Below are 26,197 nucleotides of genomic sequence, written 5' to 3' on the forward strand. Positions count from 1 at the left end.
CCCACACCTACTTCATAGATCAAGACTCTTTCACATGTGATTTTTAGAGTTGCAAACCCAAGACCCTTTCACATGTAATTTCCAGAGTTGTAAGCCTTTAAAACGGCAAGGATTTTCTTTGTTGGGGAGCTTGGCTGTTAGGCAACTATGCTTCAGCTGCTCCCTGCCGAATAAATCACCCCTTCCTTTCCAGTTCGGTGTTTGAGAGGTTTGTTTTGCCCCCTTTCCAGCTTCACAACTAGAGATGGCACCTCTTCATTGCTGTAAAGTCCTTCAGAAAGCTCTTATCCCAACTCTCTGATCCTTTGTTTATTTTCTTCCTTTTGGCTGCAAAGGCCTTCATTCCATTTTCCTGCTCCCATTTCTTTCTTCCCTCTTTGTAACCTCCTATTCTTCCTTCAAATTCCAGTTCTAATCAGCATAGAAGCCGAAGCAGCATATTGTGGGTGGCATTTGAAAGCCAGAACTGATCTTAGGTTTCTCATTCTAAGAAAATGTATGTAAATTGTTCAGCACAGTTTCAGCAAATGGTAATAAATATTAGCAATTATTATTATTGTTCTTTTTAGCTCTGTGACTGTGAGTAGGTTATTAACATCTCTGAGTCAAGTTTCTTCATATGTAAAATGTGAAATTTCCAGGGTCTTGCCCACAATGCTGACAGGCACCATGAAGGTCATCCAGCAGTCATGCAGGGTGTTGGTTGGTGGGGGATGTTCTCTCAGTGGTCAATTAAACCAAGGAGGGTAGAATTTGAGAGTTGTTGGGAGTGATGTGCTAGGCCAATGCAGGGAGAGGAGCGCTTAGGGAGGAATGCAAAAGACAGACTAGACTGCGTCTGTGAAATAAGGATGTGAAGTAGACAGGCAGTGGGAAGCTGGGGAGGAATGGTTACAGCAGGCAGCAGTGAAGCGAACCCAAAGTTACCTGCAGAAAGACAGGGTGTAGGGCACAGCATTCTTTTGAGTTTCAGGACGCATACTTAGGATGGGCTTAGGTGCTGAAGCAAGGAAATTATGATAAATCTCCCAAAATAAATTTGATTTAGAGCTAAGGATATCCCAACAGCCTCAAAGTTTCACACGCCCTTTTCTGGCAGCCCTTCACTAATCAAATTAAACCCTTCCTGGCAATAAGGGAGTTTTCTGGAGAGCTAACTGGAAGGATCAATTCCACACATATTATAATTTGGCTTTTCAGTTGCTTCAGGCTGCATGCCTCGAGTCAAATTTCTTTTTCATTTCGCTACTATTTCCTTTCACCTTCCTGTAGTTGTTGGTGATATCTGATCCAATTACAAGCTGGTGACCTTCCAGGAGTAGTCTGTTAACTAATACTCATGATTGCTGCTAATTCATAGAAGAAAGGGCTCTGTACTGTGCTGGTAGGTTTTCACAGTGGTGTCATCCACTTTCAGTTTCAGCTGCCATATCCACGGAAATGAAAGCACTTTAGTTAGAAAAGAGAACACTATGCTTTGTTTTCCAGAATCATGTATGTGCTAGAACCAAAGCCGGCGGTAGGAAAAAAGTTACGGAATTAAAATCTGTCTTTCACTCCCTCACCTCCCATTACCACTTCTGCTACTTTCAAAGCTCGCTGCCTTGCTGTGCCTCATTCAGCCCAGAGCTGAACACATCATTCTTTCAAACTCTAAACCAGTCCTTCCTGATAATCTTTCTTTCGTGGCTTATTTCCTTTTCATTGAATTCATAAATATCTGATAATTGTGTTTCTAGCTGCACAGGTATTTCCCTCATAGGTTAAATATTTCATAGTTATAAAATCTGCTGGAGAATTGTAATTTACCTCAAACAAGAGACTGCGAGGCTAAGAATTTTAGGCACGTTGATATAACTGTAGTGAAGGTATTTTGGGAGGCAGTTAAGGGTTTTTTTTAAGCATATTATCCACTAGTGCTAGCTAGCATTGCCTAGAAGATAAATAGAAATATTTCACAGTCTCTGTGATTCTGCACAAAATATTAATTGATCTTACATAACTCTTCAAAAAACTGAACTAGGAGCTTTTCATTATGAAAAGCAGAAGTGTCATCCAGGTCTTCAGTATAAACTATGGTACTGAATGAAAAACAGTAAAACTAGACTAACCCAATTATTTGTCCAGGTCTAATTCTTCCAGAGCCATGTGAACACAACATTTATTAAAAATTGTCGGCTGGGTGCAGTGGCTAACATCTGTAATCCCACCACTTTGGGAGGCCCAGGTGGGCAGATCACATGAGGTCGGGAGTTTGAGACAAGCCTGGCCAACATGGTGAAACCCCAGACTCTACTAAAAATACAAAAATTAGCTGGGCATGGCGGTATGTGCTTGTAATCCCAGCTACCCAGGAGGCTGAGGCAGGAGAATCATTGGAACCTGGGAGGCAGAGGTTGCAGTGAGCTGAGATCATGCCACTGCACTCTAGCCTGGGTGACAGAGTGAGACTCTGCATTAAAAAAAAAAAAAATTGTCCATCTGGCTTCCAGGAAGAAACAGCAGCATGATTCATAAGGGAAGAAAAGACATTTAGGTATGAAATAATCACAAGGCTGAAGGGATGCCTATAGTTTATCAGAAATTGCTGCTGTCAGTAAATAATGGGGCTTTTGTTATCTGGCTGCTCTCCAAACAAAGCCAGTAGCAATTAACACAAGTCGATTTGCCTTTTACAGATTGACCAACCAGAGATGGTTTGTAGATATGTGATTGTTAGAGTTTCAGGAAACTCCTAAATCCTATAAAGTTGATCCAAATTTATTACCAAGGCAAGAACATCCCCAAAGAAAGCTATACCCTAATAAACTTATCAGGCTTATTAGGCTTGTTATAATCCAAGTGTATGAAGAAATAAAGAAGAAACAACAGATTGGGTTCTGTGTGGAACACACATATAACAAGAATTAGTTAGGGGTTTTCTGCCAGTGTGTGCTAAAGGCAGCTAGTACAGGTTTACAAGAACTGACAAACATTCAGGAAATTTTTGCCAGCTGTTGTTAAATTCTGTTGACAGACCACTGTGAGAGTGTTTTACACCACAGAAAATGCCAAATTGCTGTAGCCAGGGCTTTTTGGGTTATTTTGTTTGTTTTCAGCAAGCTGGTTTACTGGCCCACTATTGTTTAGCACTGTTGAAGGCAGAGTGATTCTTTCTATCAGGAATGCAGATTCCTATCTCTCAGATAGGCGTATACTATTGTGGAACTAGAAAAACTCATCAGACATTTCCCAGAATTTGGATGTAGTATTCCTCTAATTTTGTTTGCTTCAGGTCTAGGCTCACCAAACAACCTGCTTATCCATTTGGTACCATCAGATAAGTTGGTGTTAAACTGTATTCTTTGAAGTCTTGGGGATTCTAAAGAGCCCTCTTAGGGAACATCTCAAGGAAAGGAAAGGAAGGGGAGCTTGAGGCTGGGCAGGTCTGTTGTTTATCTTCAATCATAGCAGCTTCATTTTCTGTTATATGTTGGTTGTCCATAAAAACAAAACAAAACACACAGTTGCTTGAACAAAGCATACAAAGCTAATAAATAAATAAAGCAATAAAAAAAACTTTTGAAGATGGGCAGAACTGTTTGTTCACCAGAAAAGCACATCCCTTATTTTAATACGTGATTAATCTGGGTATAATTCAGCCATTTGTGAGTTCAGTTAACATTGATTAGTTTTCGATCAACCAATAATGTTTGGATGTACCTACTCAAAAAAGTCAAATGTCTTGTTTAGCCATATTGAAGACCAGAAGAATTGCTCATCTGGGATTTTAAACAGTGTAATCAGCAGGCCAGACTCTCTGATAGCTCTCTCTTGCAGCTGGAAACATTCTCTTTGCTACAAGGAAATGGGAAAATAAATTAATCAGGTAGCTGGGCTCAAGTCATGAGAAGATTTCATCTTTTAAATTGGCTTCCCTTCTAATTACAAAAGTGACCTATGTTCCTTACAAAATTTTAGAATATTAAAAAAGCAAAATGGAGAAAATAAAAAACCACTTATGCTCATTCAGAGATAGTCGTTACTATTTTTGGTATGTATGCTAGCATATATATGTGTATGAACATTCATACACACATGATTTTTTCAAAAGGAATTTCTGTTTTTAAGTTGAATGCCCAATGGAATGCCACTCTTGACTGGTTTTTAACAGTTTCCTCATCTGTATACATGTGTATTAGGCTGTACTTACACTGGTATAAAGATATTACCCGAGACTGGGTAATTTAGAAAGGAAAGAGGTTTAATTGATTCATAGTTCCACATGGCTGGGAGATCTCAGGAAACTTACAATCATGGCAGAAGATAAAGGTGAGGCAAGGCACATCTTACATGATGGCATGAGAAAAAGAGAGAGCACACAGGAAAAAACTGCCACTTATAAAAACCAGCAGATCTAGGGAGGGAGATCACTCTCCTGTTGAAGGGAGAGTGATTCTTTCTATCAGGAATGTAGATTCAACTCACTCACTATCACAAAAACACCATGGGGGAAACCACCCCCATGATCCAAGCACCTCCTACCAGGTCCCTCACTTGACATGTGGAGATTATGGGGGTTACAATTTGAGATGAGATTTGGGTGGGGACACAGAGCCAAACCATATGAAATGTCTGTGGGTTAATCTATACATGAAAAGCTTTTCCCTTATATAAAATTTGGAATAAAAGCTGAACTAAAAGCTTCAAATTAAAAAAAAAAATCAAGTAGTTATTTTAGCAGGTACTATGTACACATGACATAAGCTAAAGTCATGATATAGTATTCAATAAACATAAGTCTCCCTCTCACCTCCACCAAATAGCCTACCAGTTCTCTCCAGAGGCAACCATTATTATCAGTTCTTTATTTAGTTCAGTGATATTCTGTGCATATCCAAGCATGCATATGAATTGTAACTATTAATTTAAAGAAAAGATTTCTGGCTTATATGTAGAAGTAGAACTCAAATATTTTCTTCCTTTTTTTTTTTTTTTTAGTTGAGACAGGGTCTCACTCCACTGGCCTGGTTGGAGTGCAGTGGTGATCATAGCTCACTGTAGCCTCAAACTCCTGGGCTTGATCAATCCTCCTGCCTAAGCTTCCTAAGTAGCTGGGACTACAGGTGCATGCCATCATACCCAGACATTTTTAAGAAATTTTTGTAGAGACAGGGTATTACTACATTGCCTAGATGGGTCTCAGACTCCCGGACTCAAGGGGTCATCCTGCCTTGGCCTCCCAAAATGCTATAATTACAGGGGTAAGCCACTGAGCCCAGCTACATTTTCCCTCCCTTCATTTTTCCCTCCCTCCCTCCCTCACTCCTTTTCTTTTTTTATTTCAGTAGGTGTTTGGGGAACGGATGGTGTTTGGTTACATGGATAAGTTCTAAAACGGTGATTTATTAGATTTTGGTGCACCCATCATCACCCTAGCAGTGTATGCTGTACCCAATGTGTAGTCTTTTATCTTTCACCCCCTCCCACCCTTTCTCCTGTGTCCCCAGAGTCCAATGTATCATTGTTATGCCTTTGCATTTTCATAGCTTAGCTCCCACATACAAGTGAGAACACATGATGCTTGGTTTTCCACTCCTGAGTTACTTCACATAGAATAATAGTCTCCAACTGCATCCAGGTTGCTGCAAATGTCATTATTTAATTCCTTTTTATGGCTGAGTAGTATTCCATGGTGCATATATACATACATATTATATATATATATACATACCATGTTTTCTTTATCCACTCATTGATTGATGGGCATTTGGACTAGTTCCAGATTTTTGCAATTGTGAATTGTGTTGCTATAAACATGCATGTGTAAGTGTCATTTTCATATAATGACTTATTTTCCTCTGGTAGATACCCAGTAGTGAGATTCCTGGATCAAATGTTATACCTACTTGTAGTTCTTTAAGGAATCTCCATACTCTTTTCCATAGTGGTTATATTACCTTACATTGTCAACAGCAGTGTAAAAGTGTTCCCTTTTCACCACATCCATGCCAACATCTACTACTTTATTATTTTCAAATTATGGCCATTCTTGCAAGAGTAAGATGATATTGCATTGTGGTTTTGATTTGCATTTCCCTAATAATTAGTGATGTTGAGCATTTTTCCATATGTTTGTTGGTCATTTGTATATCTTCTTTTAAAAATTGTCTATTCATGTCCTTAGTCCACTTTTTGATAGGATTGTTTTTTTTTCTTGCTGGTTTGAGTTCTTTGTAGATTCTAGATATTAGTGCTTTGTTGGAGATATAGATTGTGAAGATTTTCTCTCGCTCTGTGTTGTCTGTTTACTCTGCTGATTATTTCTTTTTCTGTGCAGAAGCTTTTTGGTGTAATTAAGTCCCATCTAATTATTTTTGTTTGTTTTTATTGCATTTGCTTTCAGGTTCTTGGTCATGAAGTCTTTGCCTAAGTCAATGTCTAGAATAATTTTTCTAATGTTATCTTCTGGAATTTTTATGGCTTCAGATCTTAGATTTAAATCTTTGATCCATCTTGAGTTGATTTTTGTATGAGGTAAGAGATGAGGATCCAGTTTCATTCTCCTACATGTGGCTTGCCAATTATTCCAGCACCATTTGTTGAATAGGGTGTCCTTTCCCTACTTTGTTTTTGTATGCTTTGTCGAAGATCAGTTGTCCCATTGGTCTATGTGCCTATTTTTATACCAATATCATGTATATCATCTCTATTCTGTCCCATTGGTCTATGTGCCTATTTTTATACCAATATCATGCTGTTTTGGTGACTACAGTCTTATAGTATGGTTTGAAGTTAGATAATGAGATGCCTCCAGATCTGTTCTTTTTGCTTAGTCTTGCTTTGGATACGTCGGTTTGCTTTTGGTTTCATATGAATTTTAGGATTGTTTTTTCTGGTTCTGTAAGAACGATGATGGTATTTTGATGGGAATTAAATTGAAATTGTTTCAATTGGTTTTGGCAGTATGGTCATTTTCACAATAGTAATTCTACCCAACCATGAGCATGGGATGTGTTTTCATTTGTTTGTATAGTCTATGATTTCTTTCAGCAGTGTTTTGCAGTTTTCCTTATAGAGGTCTTTCACCTTCTTGGTTAGGTATATTCCTGAGTATTTTATTTTTTATCTGTTATGAAAGGGGTTGAGTTCTTGATTTGATTCTCAGCTTGGCAGCTGTTAGTGTATAGCACTGTTACTGATTTGTGTACATTGATTTTGTATCCTGAAACTTTACTGAATTCATTTATCAGATGTGGGAGCTTTTCGGATGAGTCTTTAGGGTTATTTAGGTATATGATCATATCATCTATGAGAAGTGACAGTTTGACTTCCTCTTTACCAATTTGGATGCCCTTTATTTCTTTCCCTCATCTGATCTCTGGCTAAGACTTCAAGTACTACTGTCTTGTTCTAGTTCTCAGGGGGAATGCTTTCAATTTTTCCCCATTCAGTACAATGTTGGCTGTGGGTTTGTCACAGATGCCCAGCCATATTTTTAATCTTTACTAATACCTTTCAAAAAGCATTTTTAAATGCTCTATTTTGCTTTATGGCTGGAAAATCTTCTCATTTATCTTCATTTCTACTGTCAGAATGATGGATCTGCAAACATGTAGCAAGCTCTTATTGTATGCAAATTATTGTATTAATATCTTTAGATAGTTAACCTGACTTGGAGAAGGGGGCTTGGTAAAATGATAATTGCATAATGATGAAACTTTCTCCAATTCGTGAGTAAAGAACATATCTACATTGCCTGTCTAAAAAGAAAAAAATTCCAGCCTAATCAGTCAGGGGTAGGTAACGTGTGATTAAGAAGTGAGTGTAGCTATGATTATATTCAGTGGTGGGCCAATTACTTACACATAGCCAACACAAAGCTGGTATTAGTTTTCTATTGCTGTTGTAACAAATTACCACAACTGTCATGGCTTAAAATAATGCAGATGTGTTATATTATAGTTCTGTAGATTAGAAACCAACATGGGTCTTACTGGGCTAAAATGAAGTTGTTAACAGGGCTGCATTCTTGTCTGGAGCTCTAGTGGGGTGTGGGGATCGCTCCTGTGAAGGGCCCTTGACAGGACCCTCGCCATCTTGAGCTTGAGCCCATACACGTTTCTCCTCTCCTGGAGGCTATTGAGCTAAGGGAAAGGAGGAAGTCTGGTTGCACTGATTTTATAAACATCTATCTTTGCCTCTGACAGTTGCAACAGAATGGCTGAGCTCAGGCCTTGAGGTCTAACGAGACATTGTATGGTTAGACATTGTGTGCCTCCTAGTTCCCTCTCTGCACAGTAACTCTATGACTTTGTTTACTTCTGCTAACTCAATCATATTGTTTGCATATGATCCTATATGAATAGGCAAGGTTAGAATGACATTTGGAAAGGTCCAGCTATACCTTGTTAATGATCTGACTTGCTTGCTTAACTGATTTTAGAAAAACACATGTTTAGATTTATGACCCCCTTTTTGCAAACTTTATTGTCCCTTTGCTGTACATCCTTTGATTAAGAGTCATACTTTCTGTACCCTTTTCTTGTGATTCTTGTTCTTGATTTTATTTTAAGATACAATGGAATGTACATCACTCCTTAAACACTGAAAAGTATATAACCTGTAGTTTGCACAAATAAACTTGCTGTCTTGGCACTTCTTGCTCCGGCATTGCCTGGCAGTCCTCCAGACCCCAATCTCTATCTATCTTTTCTTCCACGCACTCCCTCTTCCAGGTTAAGAACACTTGAGTGGGGCTGAGGCTCTCCGCTGGTTGGAAGCCCCCCGGCAGATGTGCCGGACCCCCACAGTGGAGAATACTTTTCCTTGCCTTTTCCAGCTTCTAGAGGCTAACCACATTTTTTGGTTAATGGCCCATTCCCTCCAACTTCAAAACTAGCAACGTTGTATCTTTTTGCCCCATCTTGTGTTAGTCACATCTTCTGACCACAGCCAAGAAAGGCCCTCTGCTTTTAAGGGTTCATATAATTAGATTGAGCCCAGATAATTCAGAATAATCTCTCTGTCCCAATGCCATTAATTTAATCATATCTGCAAAGTCTTTTTGACATATAAGGTAATATATCTACAGGTTCTGGGGATTAAGATGTGAACATCTTTGTGTGGGTGGTAGAGGGCAGGGATTATTCTGCCTACTAATAGAGATCAAGAGAAATGAATTCCCAAAGGAAAGAGACATCCCTTCTATGCTATACTGTGGGATTCTCAGAAATATCCTCAACTGAAGCCTGAGATATCTGGCCTTCGCCAAGTAACACTGTTTCACTTTTTATGAGAACAATATACTAGCATATTGTGAACATCTCTCATAAGCAAGGCCAGCTGGGGTCAGGGTCACTCTGTTTTTATCTTTTTTTTTTTTTGAGAAAGAGTTTCACTCTTATAGCCCAGGGTAGAGTGCAACGGGCGTGATCTAGGCTCACTGCAACTTCTGCCTCTGGGGTTCAAGTGATTCTCCTGCCTCAGCCTCCCGAGTAGCTGGGACTACAGGCCCACACCATTATACCTGGTTAATTTTTATATTTTTAGTAGAGATGGGGTTTTGCCATGTTGGTCAGGCTGATCTCAAACACCTGACCTCAGGTGATCTGCCTGCCTCGGCCTCCCAAAGTGCTGGGATTATAGGCGTAAGCCACCATGCCTGGCTCTGTTTTTACCTGTAAGATATTTTTTATGTCTCACTGAGTAACATTCACTCATCCTTTGATAGGAGTCCCTTTTATGAATCTTGTTTCTTTGCTGTTTAAGGAAAAGCAGCTTTTTTTCTTCAACACTCTTACAACACTTCTAGTCACCAAAACTCCGGGTTTTTTTTCCCCACACCAAGCAATTCTCCACATCTTGGCTGACACCAACTGGGTGTCCTCTAATATAATTCAATTCTTTTTTTTCTTTGAGACAGAGTCTTGCTCTGTCACCCAGGTTGGCACGCTCTCGGCTCACTGCAACCTCCACCTCCTGGGTTGAAGCTATTCTCCTGTCTCAGCCTCCCAACTAGTTGGGATTACAGGTATACTCCACCATGCCCGGCTAATTCCTGTGTTTTTGGTAGAGTTCACCATGTTGGCCAGGCCGGTCTGGAACTCCTGACCTCAAGTGATCTGCCCACCTCAGCCTCCCTAAGTGCTGGGATTGCAGGCGTGAGCCACTGAAACTGGCCTAATTTAACTCAATTCCAACACTCTCTACCTGGAGATCTAGTCAAATCCCAGAGGTTAAGAGCTCAGTTCCACAAGACTACCCTCACTGCAAACACTAATTGCAAATCTAGGTTGTTACATGTGCTTCTGACTGACCAGTGTATAATTAAATAATTCCATCCTAAAGCTGTTGTGGCTTTAAATTATTCTGAGCCTTGAGACGACTGTGGCTATGCAGCCTGAGTCGCGTGGCATGCATTTACAACTTCTGCCTTTTTTTTTTTCTGTAAATAATCAGGAAAATCAAGTGGTACCAGAGATACAACCCCTTCAGAACTTTACTCCTCCATATGAAGTAATAAAGTAATCTTTGAAATGCAACAATCTGTAATGGATCAAATCACTGTCTTGCATGTCTTGGTCGTGTATGGAAAATATTGTAATCCTGCTAAAATTTCTCTGTCTCTTCCTATATAAGTGAAACTTTAACTTCTCCAGTTTGGAATGTTGACCCCATTTGTTTGGAGTCTGTATTTTCCAGGTGGGTATCTTCAGGCTTTCCACTAGAATACACTCTATACTTAATTATATTTTCTTTCTATTTTATTATTTTATTTTATTGAGCTGGAGTCTCACTCTGTTGCCCAGGTAGGAGTGCAGTGGTGCAATCTCAGCTCACTGCAACCTCTGCCTCCTGGGTTGAAGTGATTCTCCTGCCTCAGCCTCCTGAGTAGAGGGGACTACAGGTGCGTGCTACCACATGTGGCTAATTTTTTATATTTTTGGTAGAGACAGGGTTTCACCATGTTAGCCAGGATGGTCTCTACTCTTGACTCCGTGATCCACCCACCTCGGCCTCCGTACTGGGATTACAGGCAGGAGCCACTGCACCCGGCCCATTTTCTGAATATCATTATTTAAGGTTGTGTCTATTAAAGGTTCCCAAGACTGCCCCTGCTTGGGTTTGAGCATTTTCTAGAGTGTCTTGCAGAACTCAGGAAGGCACTTTGCTTTCTCTTATTCATTGACTATAAAAAAGGGTACAACCTAGGAATAGCTAGATGGAAGAGATGTACCGGGCAAGGTATGGGGAAAGACGTGGAGCTTCCATGCCCTCTCTAGTACACTACCATACCAGCACCTCCAAGTGTTCAGCAACCCAGAAACTCCCCTAACCTTGTCCTTTTGGGTTTTTATGAATGCTTCGATACATAGGCATAGTTGATTAAACCCTTGGCCATTGGTGGCTGACTCAACGTTTCACCCTTCTTTCCTCTCTGTGTGTGTGTGTGTGTGTGTGTGTGGAGGGGTTACTTGAAGTTTCAACCCTCTAATCACTTGGTTGGTTCTTCTAGAAACCAGCTTCCATCCTGAGACTACCTGGGAGCTCCCAGCCACTAGTCATCTCATTTGCATTGAAAAAGACACCAATCACTTTGGAAGTTTGAAAGGTTTTAGGAGTTCTGTGGCAGGAAACTGGAGGAACACCAAAATATATATTTCTTATCTATTACAAGATCACCCTTACTCTTTTGAAAAGCATTTCATTATAAATAGTCAAGGTGGCTGTGTGCCGTGGCTTACGCCTTTAATACCAGCACTTTGGGAGGCTGAGGTGGGCTGATCACCTGAGGTCAGGAGTTCAAGACCAGCCTGGCCAACATGGCAGAACTCTGTCTCTACTAAAAATACAAAAACTAGTTGGGCAGGGTGGCACATACCTGTAATCCCAGCTACTTGGGGCTGAGGCAGGAGAATTGCTTGAATCCAGGAAGTGGAGGCTGCAGTGAGCTGAGATTGTGCCACTGCACTCCAGCCTGGGCAACAAAGCAAGGCTCTGTCTCGGGAAAAAAAAAAAAGAGTATAAGTGTGCCATTCTGAATCCCAAACAATGTTGTAGAAAGTTGTAAAAGTATTTTCACCAGTGTCCTGATATAAAAGATTATAGACCCTGCTGTAAGTTCATGGGAAACCATGCTGTTGTCTTTCCTCAATTTCTCAGGGAAGAATTACAGGTCTAGAGTCCTTTGAAAAATTGAAGAGTCCCACCAACAGGAGGACGTCTGAAAACATTACAGATAGTACTGAGGTATATTGGGGACATCATATATTTGAGCAGTTATCTGAGGAAGAAAAAAATCAAGAGTGTTTTACAGATGCGCCTACACAACATGTTGGTATCATCCAAAGGTGGCTAGCTGCAACATTATAGCCCCATGCTGGGGTGACCCTGAAGGACGATGGTGGAGAAAAATCTCTTCAGTGGGTAAACTTTGAGTAATTTATCTGGTTGTCTATGTCTGGAGCGAAAGATGGCCAGATGTAAGGATTTATGCTGCTTCATTGGAAGTTGCCAATTGTTTGGCTGGGGAAGTAAGGAACTTAGAAGAAACAGGATTGAAAGACTGGTGACAAGGAAGTTTGGGAAAGAGGTATGTAGGGGAATCTCTTTGAATGGGCACAGGCTGTGAAGACATTTGCGCTCTATATGAAAGCCCACCAGGCTGGGCTCAGTGGCTCAAGCCTGTAATCCCAGCACTTTGGGAGGCCGAGGTGGATAGGATAACCTGAGGTCGGGAGTTCAAGACAAGCCTGGCCAACATGGTAAAACCCATCTCTACTAAAAGATACAAAAATTAGCCAGGTGTGGTGGTAAGTGCCTGTAATCCCAGTTACCTAGGAGGCTGAGGCAGGGAGAATTGCTTGATCCGGGAGGCGAAGGTTGCAGTGAGCCAAAATCAGGCCATTGGACCCCAGTGTGGGGGATAGAGCCAGGCTCTGCCTAAAAAAAGAAAGCCCACCAAAGGGCATTTACTGCAAATGAGGCTCTTTGTGGCTCACAGTCTTTTTTCTAGTCACTCCAGTGTTTGTTCAATGGACCCATAAACAAAGTGCCTGTGGTGGCAGGAATGGAGGCTATGCATTGGCTCAACAACACGGACTTAGCATCACTAGTTCTGACTTGGCCATGCTACTGCTGAGTGCCTAACCTGCCAACAGCAGACATCAACATTCACTTCCCTTAGGTGACTTCTCTATTACATGGCGTTTATAGCACACAGTGACCACCAGCACCTAATAGCCAGTAGCTGGCACTTCTTTCGGCAGTTTCATAGTCTAGCGTCTCTGATGAGACATCTTCCTATGAACAACTTTCTTTTTCTTTAATGAAAAAAAAAATATGGAGTGCTTCACAAATTTGCGTGTCATCCTTGTGCAGGGGCCATGCTAATCTTCTCTGTATCGTTCGAATTTTAGTATATGTGCTGCTGAAGCAAGCACCCTAGGAACAACTTTCTTCAACACCCTAATGGATGGATTTCCAGCAAGTTTCAGAGGATTTATGTCCAGCAGCTAATGAAAGCTACATTTTTCCTAAGTTCTAGAAGAAGCAGCTGTGTATCTACACAAGTCAAAGTTTTTAGTGAATGACAGAGGAGGATTCAGAATTGTGTGACTTGAAGCTTACATAATTTTGGTGATACTCTTTTTTTTTTTTTTTTTTTTTTTTAATTTTTTATTGGATTATAGGTTTTGGGGTACATGAGCAGAGCATGCAAGACAGTTGCGTAGGTACACACATGGCAGTGTGCTTTGCTTTTCTTCTCCCCTTCACCCACATTTGGCATTTCTCCCCAGGCTATCCCTCCCCACCTCCCCCAATTTTGGTGATACTCTTTTATGTTTTTGCTTTTGATTTTATTTATTTTTTTAGGTTGCGTGTTTACTTTGAAAGCATTTAAGAATGCAAAAAATACAAAGTGGCCCTACCTATCCCACCCTAGCCCCAAGTAATTCTAGTAAATAGAATGGTATTTTTCCTTACAGAACTCTGTCTATGATACTATAAATGCATAATATTTTCTACAGCGTATTTTATTTTATTTTATTGAGACGGAGTCTCACTCTGTAACCCAGGTTGGAGTGCAGTGGCATGATATTGGCTCACTGCAACCACCGTCTCTCAGGTTCAAGTGATTCTCCTGCCTCAGCCTCCTGTGTAGTTGGGATTACAGGTGGGCACCACCATGTCTGGCTAATTTTTGTATTTTTAGTAGAGACAGGTTTTCACCATGTTGTCCAGGTTGGTCTTGAAGTCCTGACCTCAGGTGATCCACCTGCCTTGACCTCCCAAAGTGCTGGGATTACAGGCGTGAACCACTGTGCCTGGCCAACGGTATCGATTTTAAATAATACAAATAGGGTCATTCAATCCATATGGTTCATTAACTTGCTTTTCTGACTTAATAACATGTCAGAAAATGAACTGACTATTTATATGTTTCGATCTAATTAATGGTTAGCTGATATAAAGCTATTTTTTAATATTTTCAAATCAGATACTTACTCAAGAGGAAATATTTTCAAAGAAATGCTGAACAGTTTGATTACATAGAAAAAGGAAGTAGTTTGTGGGTTTTTCATTTTTGCTAAAAATTTTATTTGGGTTAGTAGGAAAAAAACCCCACAGAACACTTAGCTAGATTCTAGGGTTGAAAAACTGACTTGAAAGTGATAGGAAAATTTCTTTTTCTCTCACCATGAGAAGCCTTTCAAAAAGGAAAAAAAATAAAATTATATATAAGTCTAAATATTTATTTAGATGGAGAAATCACAACATTTTGCTGGAGACTTGGAGATTCAGGTCCTTTCTAAATTAGATCTGTTCAGGAAATTTACCAGAAATGCTTATGTGGAAATTCTTCCTGTTTTGGCCTGTCCCACCTGCCTTCTCCTTTTCATGATTCTTTCAGTTGTCAGCAACTCAGGCACTCACAGGGTCTGTATAAGTGAGGGGTTCTCTGGCTCTTGTAGCCCTTCACTTCATTAGCCTTACGGTAAATTTACATTGTTCATGAAGTAAACCCACTGGGCCCCAAGTTAAGAACCTCTATTTTACATTAACTTTATGGCTTTCTAGTGACTTACTGGATGGATGTACAATAATGTATTTAACCAGATACCTTCTTGAACGTTTAAGATGCTATTATAAACCATTCTAGGACAAACATTCTTGTAACTAAATCTTTTCACACCTCCCTGGATATTTCTTTAGGATACATTCCCATAAATGAATCCTAAGATTCATTTTAAAGCTTCCTTTCCTTTTCCTTCCTTCCTTCCCTCCCTCCCTTCCTTTGTCCCTCCCTCCCTCCCTCTCTCCCTCCCTCCTTCCTTCCTTCCTTTCCTTCCTTCCCTCCCTTTCTCCCTCCTTCCCTTGCTGAAAGGAAGTTCAAGACATGACCTGCTTATCTGGCTCCGAAAGAAAGAGCTTATGGAATGCCATGCTCCATGCTCAAGAGAGGAATGCCTCTTGGAAGCACAAGAATGTGACCAGACTAGCTCGCTCCTATCTACAACCCCTATAGCTTGTTTAGTGATTAAATCTAGAATAGAATTTGTCCTACATGCCTCAAAGGAAATGCCAAACCCCCCATCTCCCTCCACCCCCCTACCACATTCTTGCTTTGTGTTGTACACCAATAAATGATGTGGGTCTCCAGAGCTTGGGACCCTCACAGCCTCCATACTCATGTCGGCGCCCCCGCCACCACCAGGTCCGCACTTTATGTACTCTTAGTTTGTCTTTTCTCATTTCTTTGTCTCTGCTGTCCCTGGCAACCCCCATGCTCCTTGTCAAGGCTGGTCTCTGACTCTCTTTCTTTCTTCGACTCTCTTTCTCTCTCTCTCCTTCCTTTTCCTTCGTTTTTTCTTTCTTTCCATGCTACAGTGCAGTAGTATGATCATTGTTTACTATGACCCTCTAGCTCTCTTCCTTCCTTCCTTTTTCCTTCCTTTTTTTTCTTCTTTCTCAGTTGTCCAGGCTATAGTGCAGTAGTATGATCATCGTTTACTATAGCCTTGAACTCCTGGTCTCAGGCTAAACTCCTGCCTCAGCCTCCTGAGTAGCTAGGACTACAGGCATGCATCACCATGCCCAGCTAATGTTTATTTTTATGTAGAGATGGGGGTCTAATTGTCTTGTCCAGGTTGGTCTTGAACTCCTGGCCTCAAGTGATCCTCTTGTCCTAGCCTCCCAAAACTCTGAGATTACAGGCATAAGTCACTGCACTTGGATAAATTCCTATAAGTGAATCAAAGGGATGCCAAATTTTAAAGCTTTAGATTTGGTAGGAATATTTATGTTTCATTTCACAAATGAAGAACGTGAGGGTGGCCGGGTGCAATGTCTCACCCCTATAATACCTGCATTTGGGAGGCTGAGGCAGGTGGCTCACTTGAGTTCAAGACCAGCCTGGCCAACATGGTGATGAAACCCCATCTATGCTAAAAATACAAAAATAGCTGTACATGGTGGTTCATGCTTGTTAATCCCAGCTACTTGGGATGCTGAGGTAGGATAATCGCTTAAACCTGGGAGGCAGAAGCTGCATGAGCAGAGAGAGATCGCACCATTGTACTCCAGCCTCGGCAACAGGAGGGAAACTCAACTCAAAAAAAAAAAAAGAAGAATGTGAGGGTGTAGTGTTTTATACATATGGATCTTTAAACTCAATGTTGCTTTTTTTTCTCTCTCTTTCTTTTTTCTCTCTTTTGGTTGAAAGCAGAATCTTGCTCTGTTGCCCAGGCTGGTGAGCAGTGAGTGGTATGATTACAGTTTACTGTAGCCTTGAACTTCTGGGCTCAAGCTATCCTCCTGCCTCAGCCTCCCAAGTGGCTAGGACTACAGAGTAGCCTTGAACTTCTGGGCTCAAGCTATCCTCCTGCCTCAGCCTCCCAAGTGGCTAGGACTACAGATATGTACCACCAAGCCCAGGTAATTTTAATTTTTTTTTTTTTGTAGAGTTGGGGGGCCTTACTATGTTGTCCAGGCTGGTCTTGAACTCCCTGTCTCCAGTGAATGCCTATGCTGTCTGGGGTATATACTATGGGGTTTGTTGTTGTGTGCCAAGAAATAATTCGGGACTCAGACACATGTGGGTGGGTTAAGGAGTGGAAAGTTATTTAACAGACAGAAGAAAGGAGAGAGGAGAGCAACTCCACAGGAAAGAGAGATGTCCAAAGAGAGGGTGAGGCGGTGGACTCAGCAGATTTTACAGGCAGGTTGGAGAAGGCGGTGTCTAATTTATATAGGGCTCACAGATTGGTTCCATCAGGTATGATGTCCACATAGTATGCGGGGGGGTGAGGGAGGGGGAAGGAAGCCTGGTCACCTCACCCTAATCTTATTATGCAAATGGATTTCCCGTTGATTGCTTCTTACTGTACACGTGGCTGACAAAGCGAAGGAAAGATGGAGCTGCCATCCTGAACATGTCTAGTCCCTAGTTCCTGCTGGCATTCACCAGTGCAAGCTCCCAGCTTGCTTGTCTATGTCTACAGCTCGACTTCACAGGCTGCTCTTTGTCAGTAAATGATTTGAGGCTGCTTTTCATTAAAGAAAAAAGCCTTACCAAGGGCTCCCATACCCTTACTATCTGCCTAAGTGATTTCAACTTAACTCATATATCACCAGTTGATCCTCCTGCTTTGGCCTCCCAAAATGCTGGGATTACAGGCATGAGCCACCACATCTGGCCTTTAAGTTGAACCCCAAATTATGTATCATTCATAGTTTACCATGGAAACCATTTGCCACTGTAAAAGATTTTGCATCAGAACTATTCTTTGTGTGAAATCCCAGATTGCTTCCCTCCATTTCCCAGTTTTGCTGCATTCATTTAGATCCAGCTCTGGTTGTTTGTGCTATGTTCTGTTTTGTGGTCTATTTGACACGAGGCAGTGGTTAGGTATTTTTTTGAGCATTATCATTTGCTTAATGCTTCAGAAGATCTCAAGAGGGCTGTCCGGTACATAAGAGGTGCTCAATAAATGGTTGATTGTTGAATAGTTAAAACAATCCTCTAACTCCAGAGAACCAGCTATGTTTCAGAAACCTCATGATCAATCCTGCTCTCCTATCATTTATGTGCTAGATGCAAATTACTGTAGACTTTTTGAGTGGTCCATAGTTGTTCTAAGCCTTATGACTATAGAGTTTTGTAAAACAGTGTGTTGCATTTTGTATGTTACCTTATTAAAAAGCACAGAGATAAGGAAATCAGCAAAAGAGAAAGAGATAGCTGGGCTCCAGTGTTCACCTTTCTTTCTCCATGGCTAGTCCAAAAATAAAACAGGCAAAAATTTTTGAGTACCTACAAGGCTAGACTGATTTGAGGAATCCAAGTTAAATGAATTCCATTATATAGCCCGATTCTGATCTGTATTAGCTATTCACATTTAGTTTTATATATCATAATAAAGTTTATTGAAGAAGCTGTGGAAAGAGTGACCAGTAGAAACTGGCTCTGTGTTTTGTATGGTTCAAAATAAAAAGATAAAAGTATGATTTCGTGAATTACATTGAATGGAGTTAGCCAGCTTGCTTTAGGCAGGCAGTAAGGGAAGGGTGTCTAGAGAACCTCCCATCTGTGTTTCCTACAGATAAGGGAACTTACACAGGATCTTGCCTAAACATGCCCACAGTGGACTAAGGGCCCAAATGCATACTAGGGGAATGGGATGGAGCCACCAGGAATTTGTACCTTATACAAATAGGGAACCTAACCCCTAACTTGTATGTAAAATCCCTTGTATTCAGCTGTGAAGCAGGCAACTGGGAACCCACTTTCAGGACCCCTCTCTTTTCTGAGAGCTTTCCTCTCACTTAATAAATTCTACTCTACTCACTCTTCAAGTGTCTGCAAACTTAATTCTTCCTGGTCTTGAGACAAGAACTGGATCTCGCTGAGCTAAGGAGAAAAAAATCCTGCATTAATGGTTCATTGCCATGTGAAGATAATTTATTTTCTTAGGTTCACAAAGTATAGAGGTGGAGAGTTAAGAAAATAATTTCACAGGGAATATACTCCATAGATGATGTATAATAACCACATAGTGAGTGAGTTCCAAAACTACTAAAGCCTAGTTGCTCAATTAAGATTGAAGCAGAGCTCTGTGGAAAATAAAGTCTAATTAAAGATTGAGGTGGGTATGGTGGTTAATGCACGTAATCCCAGCATTTTGGGAGGCTGAGGCAGGAGGACTGCTGAGCCCAGGAGTTTGAGATCAGCCTGCGTGACTTAGCGAGGCCCCAACTCTACAAAAATCATTAAAAAAATTAGCCAGGCATGGTGACCTGTGCTTGTAGTCTCAGCTACTCAGTGGGAGGCTGAGGTAGCTGGGAGGTCAAGTCAGCAGTGAGCTACAACTGCACAACTATATTACAGCCTTGACAACAGAGTGAGACTGTCTCAAAAAAAAAAAAAAAAAAAAAAAAAAAAAAAAAAAAAAAGCAAAGAAACAATTGAGGTGTACCTTTTGAAGGCTGAGGTTCCTGGGAAAGATGGTGTCCAACATATTGAAGATCTGTGAGAATATGCAAGGTCTCATGATGCTAGAGGGTGGTGCCAGTGTTGGTGGATAGGTTTCAAAGCTTAAAGGCTAACAGGGTGTGGCCCTGTTGCAGCCTGAGCTGGTAGTGATAAGGGAAGTGGCTGACAGAGTGTATGATCTGCCACCCTCTGAGCTCTCAAAGTATCTTGCAAATTCTTGAGTTTATATGTATTTCGAAATCCTGTAGTTGAGGTCAGTAACTTATATATGGTGTTTGATAAGGTGCAATGTCACATTAGCTAGGAGAGGTGATGTTTACGTCAAGTTCATACATGTGGGATCTGGTGAAGGGTGAATTCACATTCCTAGTGGATGGGGGAGTATGTTCTAAGTTACGGCTAAACACGAATCACTCACTCTTGTAGCAAACTATGTGTTTGGAATCATTTCAAAGCTACGTAATGCTGCTATTTATCCCGTGTGGGTTAATCTCCTGGGTTTGTGTCCTGATCATCAAACTATGCTAACAGTGCTTGTGAAAAGTGGAATTCAAATTCTACAAACACACAATCCACATAATATCTTCCTACATAGCAAGTTGACTCATTTAGAAAAATGGTCTTTAAAAAAAGTTTCATCTATATTACATACATATTTAGCATCATTGTAAAATCATTACCTTATTGTTGGGTATTTTCAGGTAATACCTTTCCAATTCGGTGGTTTGGGGTTGTGGTTGTTTTAAAATTATTTTAAATACTGTAACCTATCTTTTGAGTGCTCACGTTGAGGGAAACTACGATGTTTATATTAAATGGCAGTTTCTTGTTCATCTGAATAAGGAAATCTGCCAATGGCAAACTGTAAGAAACACTGTGGTATACCTTGGGTTACTTTTTGAATTGCTTTCACATCTGCTTAATTTTATTTCAACAAGATCATCATACGAACCAAAAATCTCACAGTTCTCAATGCATTCCATTATCTAGCTGTAGCATTACATTCCTTACCATAAACAGCAGCAAACATGATCTTTTGCATCTTGAAAAAGTAAATGATGTCAGTATTTATTTGCAATACATTACAGTATACTTACGTACAGTCAAAACAGAAGGAGGTGTATTAGTAATTTCTCTGACACATTACTTTGGCTCAGATAAAACATTCCGCCTTTGCCTTCAGTGGCCAACTTAGCATTACAGTTTTGATTATATGCAGGCAATCTTTTCAATTCATCATACGATTTTGTTTGCTGCAGCACTAGGTATCTAATTTACAGAGGTTTGGCCACAGGGTGAAATCCTGTTGTTTTCTGGGAGCCCGACTGTAGTAACAGTCCCTTCCAGCCTCTTATTATGGACCATCCTTGAGGTCAGGAAAGGGCTAAGCTTTACCGCAGTCTCCAGCGTTTGATGCGACCCTGGTATCACGTGGGGAGCGTTAAGATCTCTTTCTAAGAGAGTGACTGATTGATGGCGGGGAAGGGGGTAGGCGTGGGCTTAGTTCCGGGAAAAGGCTGGGCGCTCGTTGGAAGCTTACAGAAAGGTGACTTGAAGAACGTGGGGAGTCGTTCGCAGTTCGGTACGGTGGGGCGGTGGCCGGGGCTGCTGAGGACAAGCGGCCGGCAGCGCGCTGAACACCCGCCCCTGATTCCCGCCCCCACGGGCGCGCTCCTTTTCTCCGGGCGCGCAGAGGGGCGGGGCGGAGCGCCCATGGGGGTAACAGGGGACGCGGTGGGAAGGGGGCGTGCGCTACGCCCCGCCTCTTTCGCGGCCGCGCACGCCCCGCCTCCTCCCTCCCGGCGCGTGCACGGAGCCGGCAAGCGAGGCGTGCGGTGGGCGGGGCGCCGCGCTGACGTTGCCCGGGATGCGGGCCGGTTCCGTAGCCTCCAGAGCCGCCGCCGCAGCTGCCGCCGCCGCCTCCGCCGTGCCTGCCACCCGGGTTTGTATGAAAACACTGGGCGGCGGGCGGCGAGGGATCCGCCGTGATCCGGGTGCCGAGCCGGGTGCTGCGGCTCTGCGCGGTCCCCGCCAGCGCCCCATCTTGAGCCGGTGAGCGCCCAGCTGCGGTCCGCGCGTCTCATTCAGCCTACCCTCTGCTCTTCCCGGGCCGCGGGAGTGGCGGGCGGCGGCGCCCGGGGGCAGGAGGGGCGACCCTGGATCCCTGCGCTTCTTACCTGACGCGTTGTGTCTTTGGCGGGGCGTGAGGGGAACGGACTCTGTCTTGAGGGAAAGCCGTGACGGGCTGGGGCTTTGGCTGGGTCTGGAAAACGCCTTCTCCGGTCCCCGGACCCTAGGCGGACCCCCGACCCAGTCCTCGCGGAGGGTATCGGTCGCGGTCTCTGGGCGGAGGCCGCCCCTTCTGCTCTGCCCTTTCTCTCGAGCTAGAGCTCGCGGCGCCGCGGGGAGTCTAGCCGAGGGGCTGCAGGGCCGGGGGCGGGCGCGCCCAGCCCCGTCCCCCCGCCTCCCGCAGTGGTAGCCGGCTGTCGAGTCGCGGGCCCCTGTGCTTAAGGGTTCTCGGCTGAGCGCCTGCAAGGTGGCATTTGCTGTGACATCGGCTATGGGCAGGTTTGCTTCCTCTTGCTAGGTGGTTTGAGCTGAAGTGTGTGTCTTCTGTTTACAACTTGTCGCCTTGAGCTTTTGGTTTGAACCTGAATCAGATCATCCTCGGTGACAGTGCAGAGTTTTCCTAGTGTCTTCCTTCCTGAATTGCGGGTTCTCATTTGCCAGTGTTCAAGGACTCCTGTAACCCAGAGGCTGGCTCGACTCTACTGTAGTTTCCCACCTTGTGCTGCCGAATAAATCTCTTTGGAGCACCAGGGGAATTGGAGTTTTTTTGGGTTCCTTTCCTGGGCGTTTACTCAATGTAAATGGAGTTTTCATGCATCATAGTGTAATCGATGTGAATATGGATAATTTAAAGACCATTTCCCGTTCTAAGAGAGCTTGCTCAAGTGCCTGAAGGTAACGGAAATTTTCTTTGGCAGTATTAATTCAGTGTGGGTTTTTTCCTTTAGGTGTTTAAACAATTGTAGTTGTGTTTAATTTCAACGCATGACAATTTATAGTGAGAAAGGACTATAACAATCTTCTTAATCACTCATTTCCACTTACCTTTTATGTCCATTTTTTAAGCTTTATGTAAATCAAATTATCCTTTGTGGATCTCTGAATTATTCTTAAAAACTGGTTGTCTTAAAAAACCAGAAAGTTATTTTTGTAATTGTATTATGGAATATTTTTAGTTAAGTAGGCCAAAAAAGTGATTTATTTAAGGCGCTTTAAATGGTGCTTATTTTAAAACATGTGCCAAATGTCAAAACTAAACAAAACTCTAAAAGAGCTTTATTTCCTAGTAGAATTACTGCGAGATAATTAGTTGTGCCTTCCTCAATGTTTCTCATCCTGCAGGCAGAATTCTAATATGACTTGTTCATTTTCCCATTCTACTTTTCTGGAGTTAAACTTTATGGTGAAGTTACATGTTTGTTTTTAATGATCACAAAACTCTGCCTTGAATTGATTCATCACATAATTGCAACTGCAGACTCACTCTGAACTCGGAAATGAAGTGGATAGGCTTAAAACTACCCTCATATTTGGCCAATATTGCAAAGCATTTAAATCTATTAATGTACAGTTTTGTAGAAGCTATTTTTATAAAGCTTTTCCAATTGACTTGAATTGAGACATTGTACTCTTTAAAAAAGTCTAGCTAATGGTTTTACTTCCATTAGCAGAAGGAAAAAAGGTCCAAGAGTCACGAAATTTTGTAATTTGTTTTCTACCTTTTTTTTTTTTTTTTTTTGAGATGGAGTCTCACTCTGTTGCCCGGGCTGAAATGCAGTGGTTTCATCTCGGCTCACTGCAACCTCTCCGGATTGGGTTCAAGCAATTCTCCTGCCTCATCCTCCTGAGTAGCTGGGATTACAGGTGCCCGCCACTATGCCCAGCTAATTTTTGTATTTTTAGTAGAAAGGGTTTCACCATGTTGGCTAGGCTGGTCTCGAACTCCTGACCTCAGGTCATCTGCCTGTCTCGGCTTTCCAAAGTGCTGGGATTACAGGTGTGAGCCACTGTGCCTGGCCTGAATTTTTTAAAACCTCATCCAAAGTATTCATCTTCCCAAATCTACTTTCCTTGCTTGAAGTCCCCTGCTATCTGGAAGTTGAACAATGCGTGAATAGTAATGGATGCACCTGTCAGAGGGCCATCTGCAAGGTGGGAGCTTTCCTTAGGCAGTGGGTTTCAATGTAAACAACAGAAATTGTGTAGGGTAGGCACTGAATTTTCAACTTCATATGTTATTGTTGATTACTGTGCCTGTGTACTATAGTATAGTGGCTAAGGGTTTGGGCCTCAGAGCCAGATGACTAGGTTTGTGACCTGGCTTTGCTTTAGGCAAGTTATTTTCATTTATTTTTTTAAGGCAAGTTATTTTTCCTCTTTGTACTTTAATTTTCTCAGCTCCAAAAATGACATAATAATAGTGTATATTCTTAAGATATTCTCAAATATTAAGTGATTAATGCATGTAAAGTACATAGCCCACAGTGCCTGGCATTTAGTAAGTGCCCAGTAAATGTTGTTGTTATTGCTGTTGCTCTTCCTCAGTCTTGTAAGGGATCTAGCAAGAGGAGAAAGGACTTTTGGCGGATGGAGCAGTATTAGTGCGGATTAATTCCACTATGACCCATTTGCTCCTTTGGGGTTAAATGAGAGCTTAGTTTCACTGTCCTGCCTTGGAAACATGTAAGTCAGTTTTAAATAGAACAGCTAGACCCTGAGCTGGGTGCCCTGGGATGCTACTGCTGAAATATCCCTGTCTGTCCCTTCTGACAGAACCTTGGATTGTCTCCCTCCTGTTGGTGATGGCTGCTATTTTAATCTTTTAATCATCTGTTTTTGAGTTTGTGATTGGGTGTTTCTTTGACTATAATGTGCCACTATCAAAAATATGATCTGTCAAAATATTGGTAGGTAACCTTGTTTATTTGATCAGGATATTGTGTGATGTTTCCAGGGTACACAAAACCAGTTTTATCTAAGCATTCTTTATTTTCTTCTTTATTGATATTATATAGAGTGAGGTCAGTTTTGATTTGACATTGTGTTCATTTTTAGCTTTTGTATAATTTTCCTAGGGACTTTTTTTTCCTTCCAGTAATGATTTTGCATACTTGTTCTTGGTTTGCAGGGATCTGATATTAAAACTCTAAATGCTTTCAAACTTTTGGTCTCAGAATGCTTTTATACTGTTAAAAGTTATTGAGGATCCCCCCCAAAATTTTTATGAATATTTACGGTATTGTAAATGAAGAGAAATATAAATTGTTTTGTCAATTCACTTAAAATGCCAGTTATAAACTCTACATGTTAATATAAATGCCATAGTTTTAATGAAAAGAAATTTTTTTAAAGCAAAAATAAGGTAGTGAGAAAAGTGGCATCGTTTTACTTTTTTGTAAGTCTGTCTGGTTTAATGGGAACAGCTGGATTATCATATTTGCTTCAGCATCCAGTCTATTGCAATATGTTGTTTGGATTGAAGCATATGTGGAGAAAATCTAGTCTCACACAGTTAATGGCTTAATATGGTAGGGAGGCCAGGGGAGAGAACATTTTAATAGCTTTTTCAGGTTATTGTGGATATTCTTGTTGGGCATCATATCAAAACTCAGTAAGTGCCAGTTTCTTAAAGGTTAGTTGCAGTGAGGAATCTGAAATCATGTTAAGTGGATTTTTGCCTGCTCTGTTACATTAAAACCCATTGGTTTGAACTTTGAATGGATCTTATACCCATTCCTGAAATTGTAACATCTTTCCTTGGTCATTTGTAAATATTGGTTCAATGTTATGCAGATCTTCCTCATGTTGATGTCTTTCATCATGCAATAGCAAAGAAAGTTACTTTTGTTAATATCACCACCCATTCTGTTAGAGACAAATTATTGGGAAGCTGTTTAGATCTTGACATGATGATGGTGGATACGATTTTTCCAGAATTCTTATATTTGCTTGAAAGCTCAAATTCTATCATTGGCAACAGATGTGACTACCAGTCGTTTACTTAAAGTGACAAGCAAGTTCACTTTATTCTTTTCTGAGAAAACCTCTGCCAAAATATTCCAGTTTGAATAACCATAGTCTGTCCGTCATTCTTTCAGTCACTTCCATTTAAAAACAGGCTAGTCGAAGCTCTCAATTCAGTAAAGAAGTACTTTACTTTGAGACAGCCATCAACTATTGTAATTTGGTATGTAGCAGAAATGGTTCATGCAAACTTCTCATTTTGTCACATAAAAAGGTGTGTAAAAATGAATAATATTTACTGTTTCAAGGACATTCTTAAGTGACATTGACTCTTTCTTGTTTTATACTTGCTGGTGCTTGATGGTGACTTTAATTCATTCTAAGATGCCAGTAATTTTAAGATTTTAAATTTTAGTATTATACAAATAGTTTTGATCTTGTGGGTCCCCTAAAAGAGTGTCAGGACCCCAGGGGCCCATGTATCATGCTTTTAGAACTTATGGAGTTAAATCTTAAAGAGGATTTCTCACAAATCTTTGATTAAGAAGTGAAGTGGTAGTGACAATCTCTGGTTTGTTCTGTTTTAGGCTTTGGGACCTGGTAAAGGCCTTATTAAAAATTTTTATTATAGTTAGATACTATGAGTAAGTTCTACAGTGTTCTCTAGCACTATAGGATCACTCTGAT

At 41.3% G+C, this 26,197-nt stretch overlaps 1 protein-coding gene, 1 long non-coding RNA gene and 1 other non-coding gene across 19 annotated transcripts in view; 1 reads left to right on the forward strand and 2 right to left on the reverse strand.

Moving 5' to 3' along the window:
* Window positions 1-3,702: 3,702 nt before the first annotated feature.
* Window positions 3,703-21,889, reverse strand: LOC103792404 (uncharacterized). 2 transcript variants are annotated; one of them, XR_004744049.3, is made up of 3 exons: window positions 21,655-21,889; window positions 18,834-18,895; window positions 3,703-3,837 (listed from the first exon to the last, which is right to left on the reverse strand). It is a non-coding gene; the product is annotated as an uncharacterized LOC103792404 (long non-coding RNA). The 2 variants fall into 2 exon arrangements; XR_008481215.2 differs by lacking the exon at window positions 21,655-21,889 and adding an exon at window positions 21,018-21,131.
* LOC118147989 (U6 spliceosomal RNA) lies at window positions 13,318-13,424 on the reverse strand. The gene has a single exon (XR_004734726.2). It is a non-coding gene; the product is annotated as a U6 spliceosomal RNA (small nuclear RNA).
* Window positions 21,332-26,197, forward strand: part of AGTPBP1 (ATP/GTP binding carboxypeptidase 1) — a 185,195-nt gene continuing 180,329 nt past the window's right edge. For 13 of the 16 annotated variants that reach the window (XR_004744018.3, XR_013533181.1, XM_078367459.1 and 10 more), the window contains exon 1: window positions 21,332-21,419. Coding sequence is in view for 9 of the 16 variants with exons in the window: in XM_035303459.3 (XP_035159350.1) it covers window positions 21,345-21,419 (75 nt within the window). In the remaining 7 variants the exon portion in view is untranslated. Of the gene's footprint in view, window positions 21,530-26,197 lie in introns of all 16 variants that reach the window. The other 3 variants (XM_035303462.3, XM_078367437.1, XM_035303477.3) reach the window with 2 other exon arrangements.

The sequence above is a fragment of the Callithrix jacchus genome, chromosome 1 (genome assembly GCF_049354715.1).
Source record: "Callithrix jacchus isolate 240 chromosome 1, calJac240_pri, whole genome shotgun sequence".
NCBI classification, from domain to species: domain Eukaryota; kingdom Metazoa; phylum Chordata; class Mammalia; order Primates; family Cebidae; genus Callithrix; species Callithrix jacchus.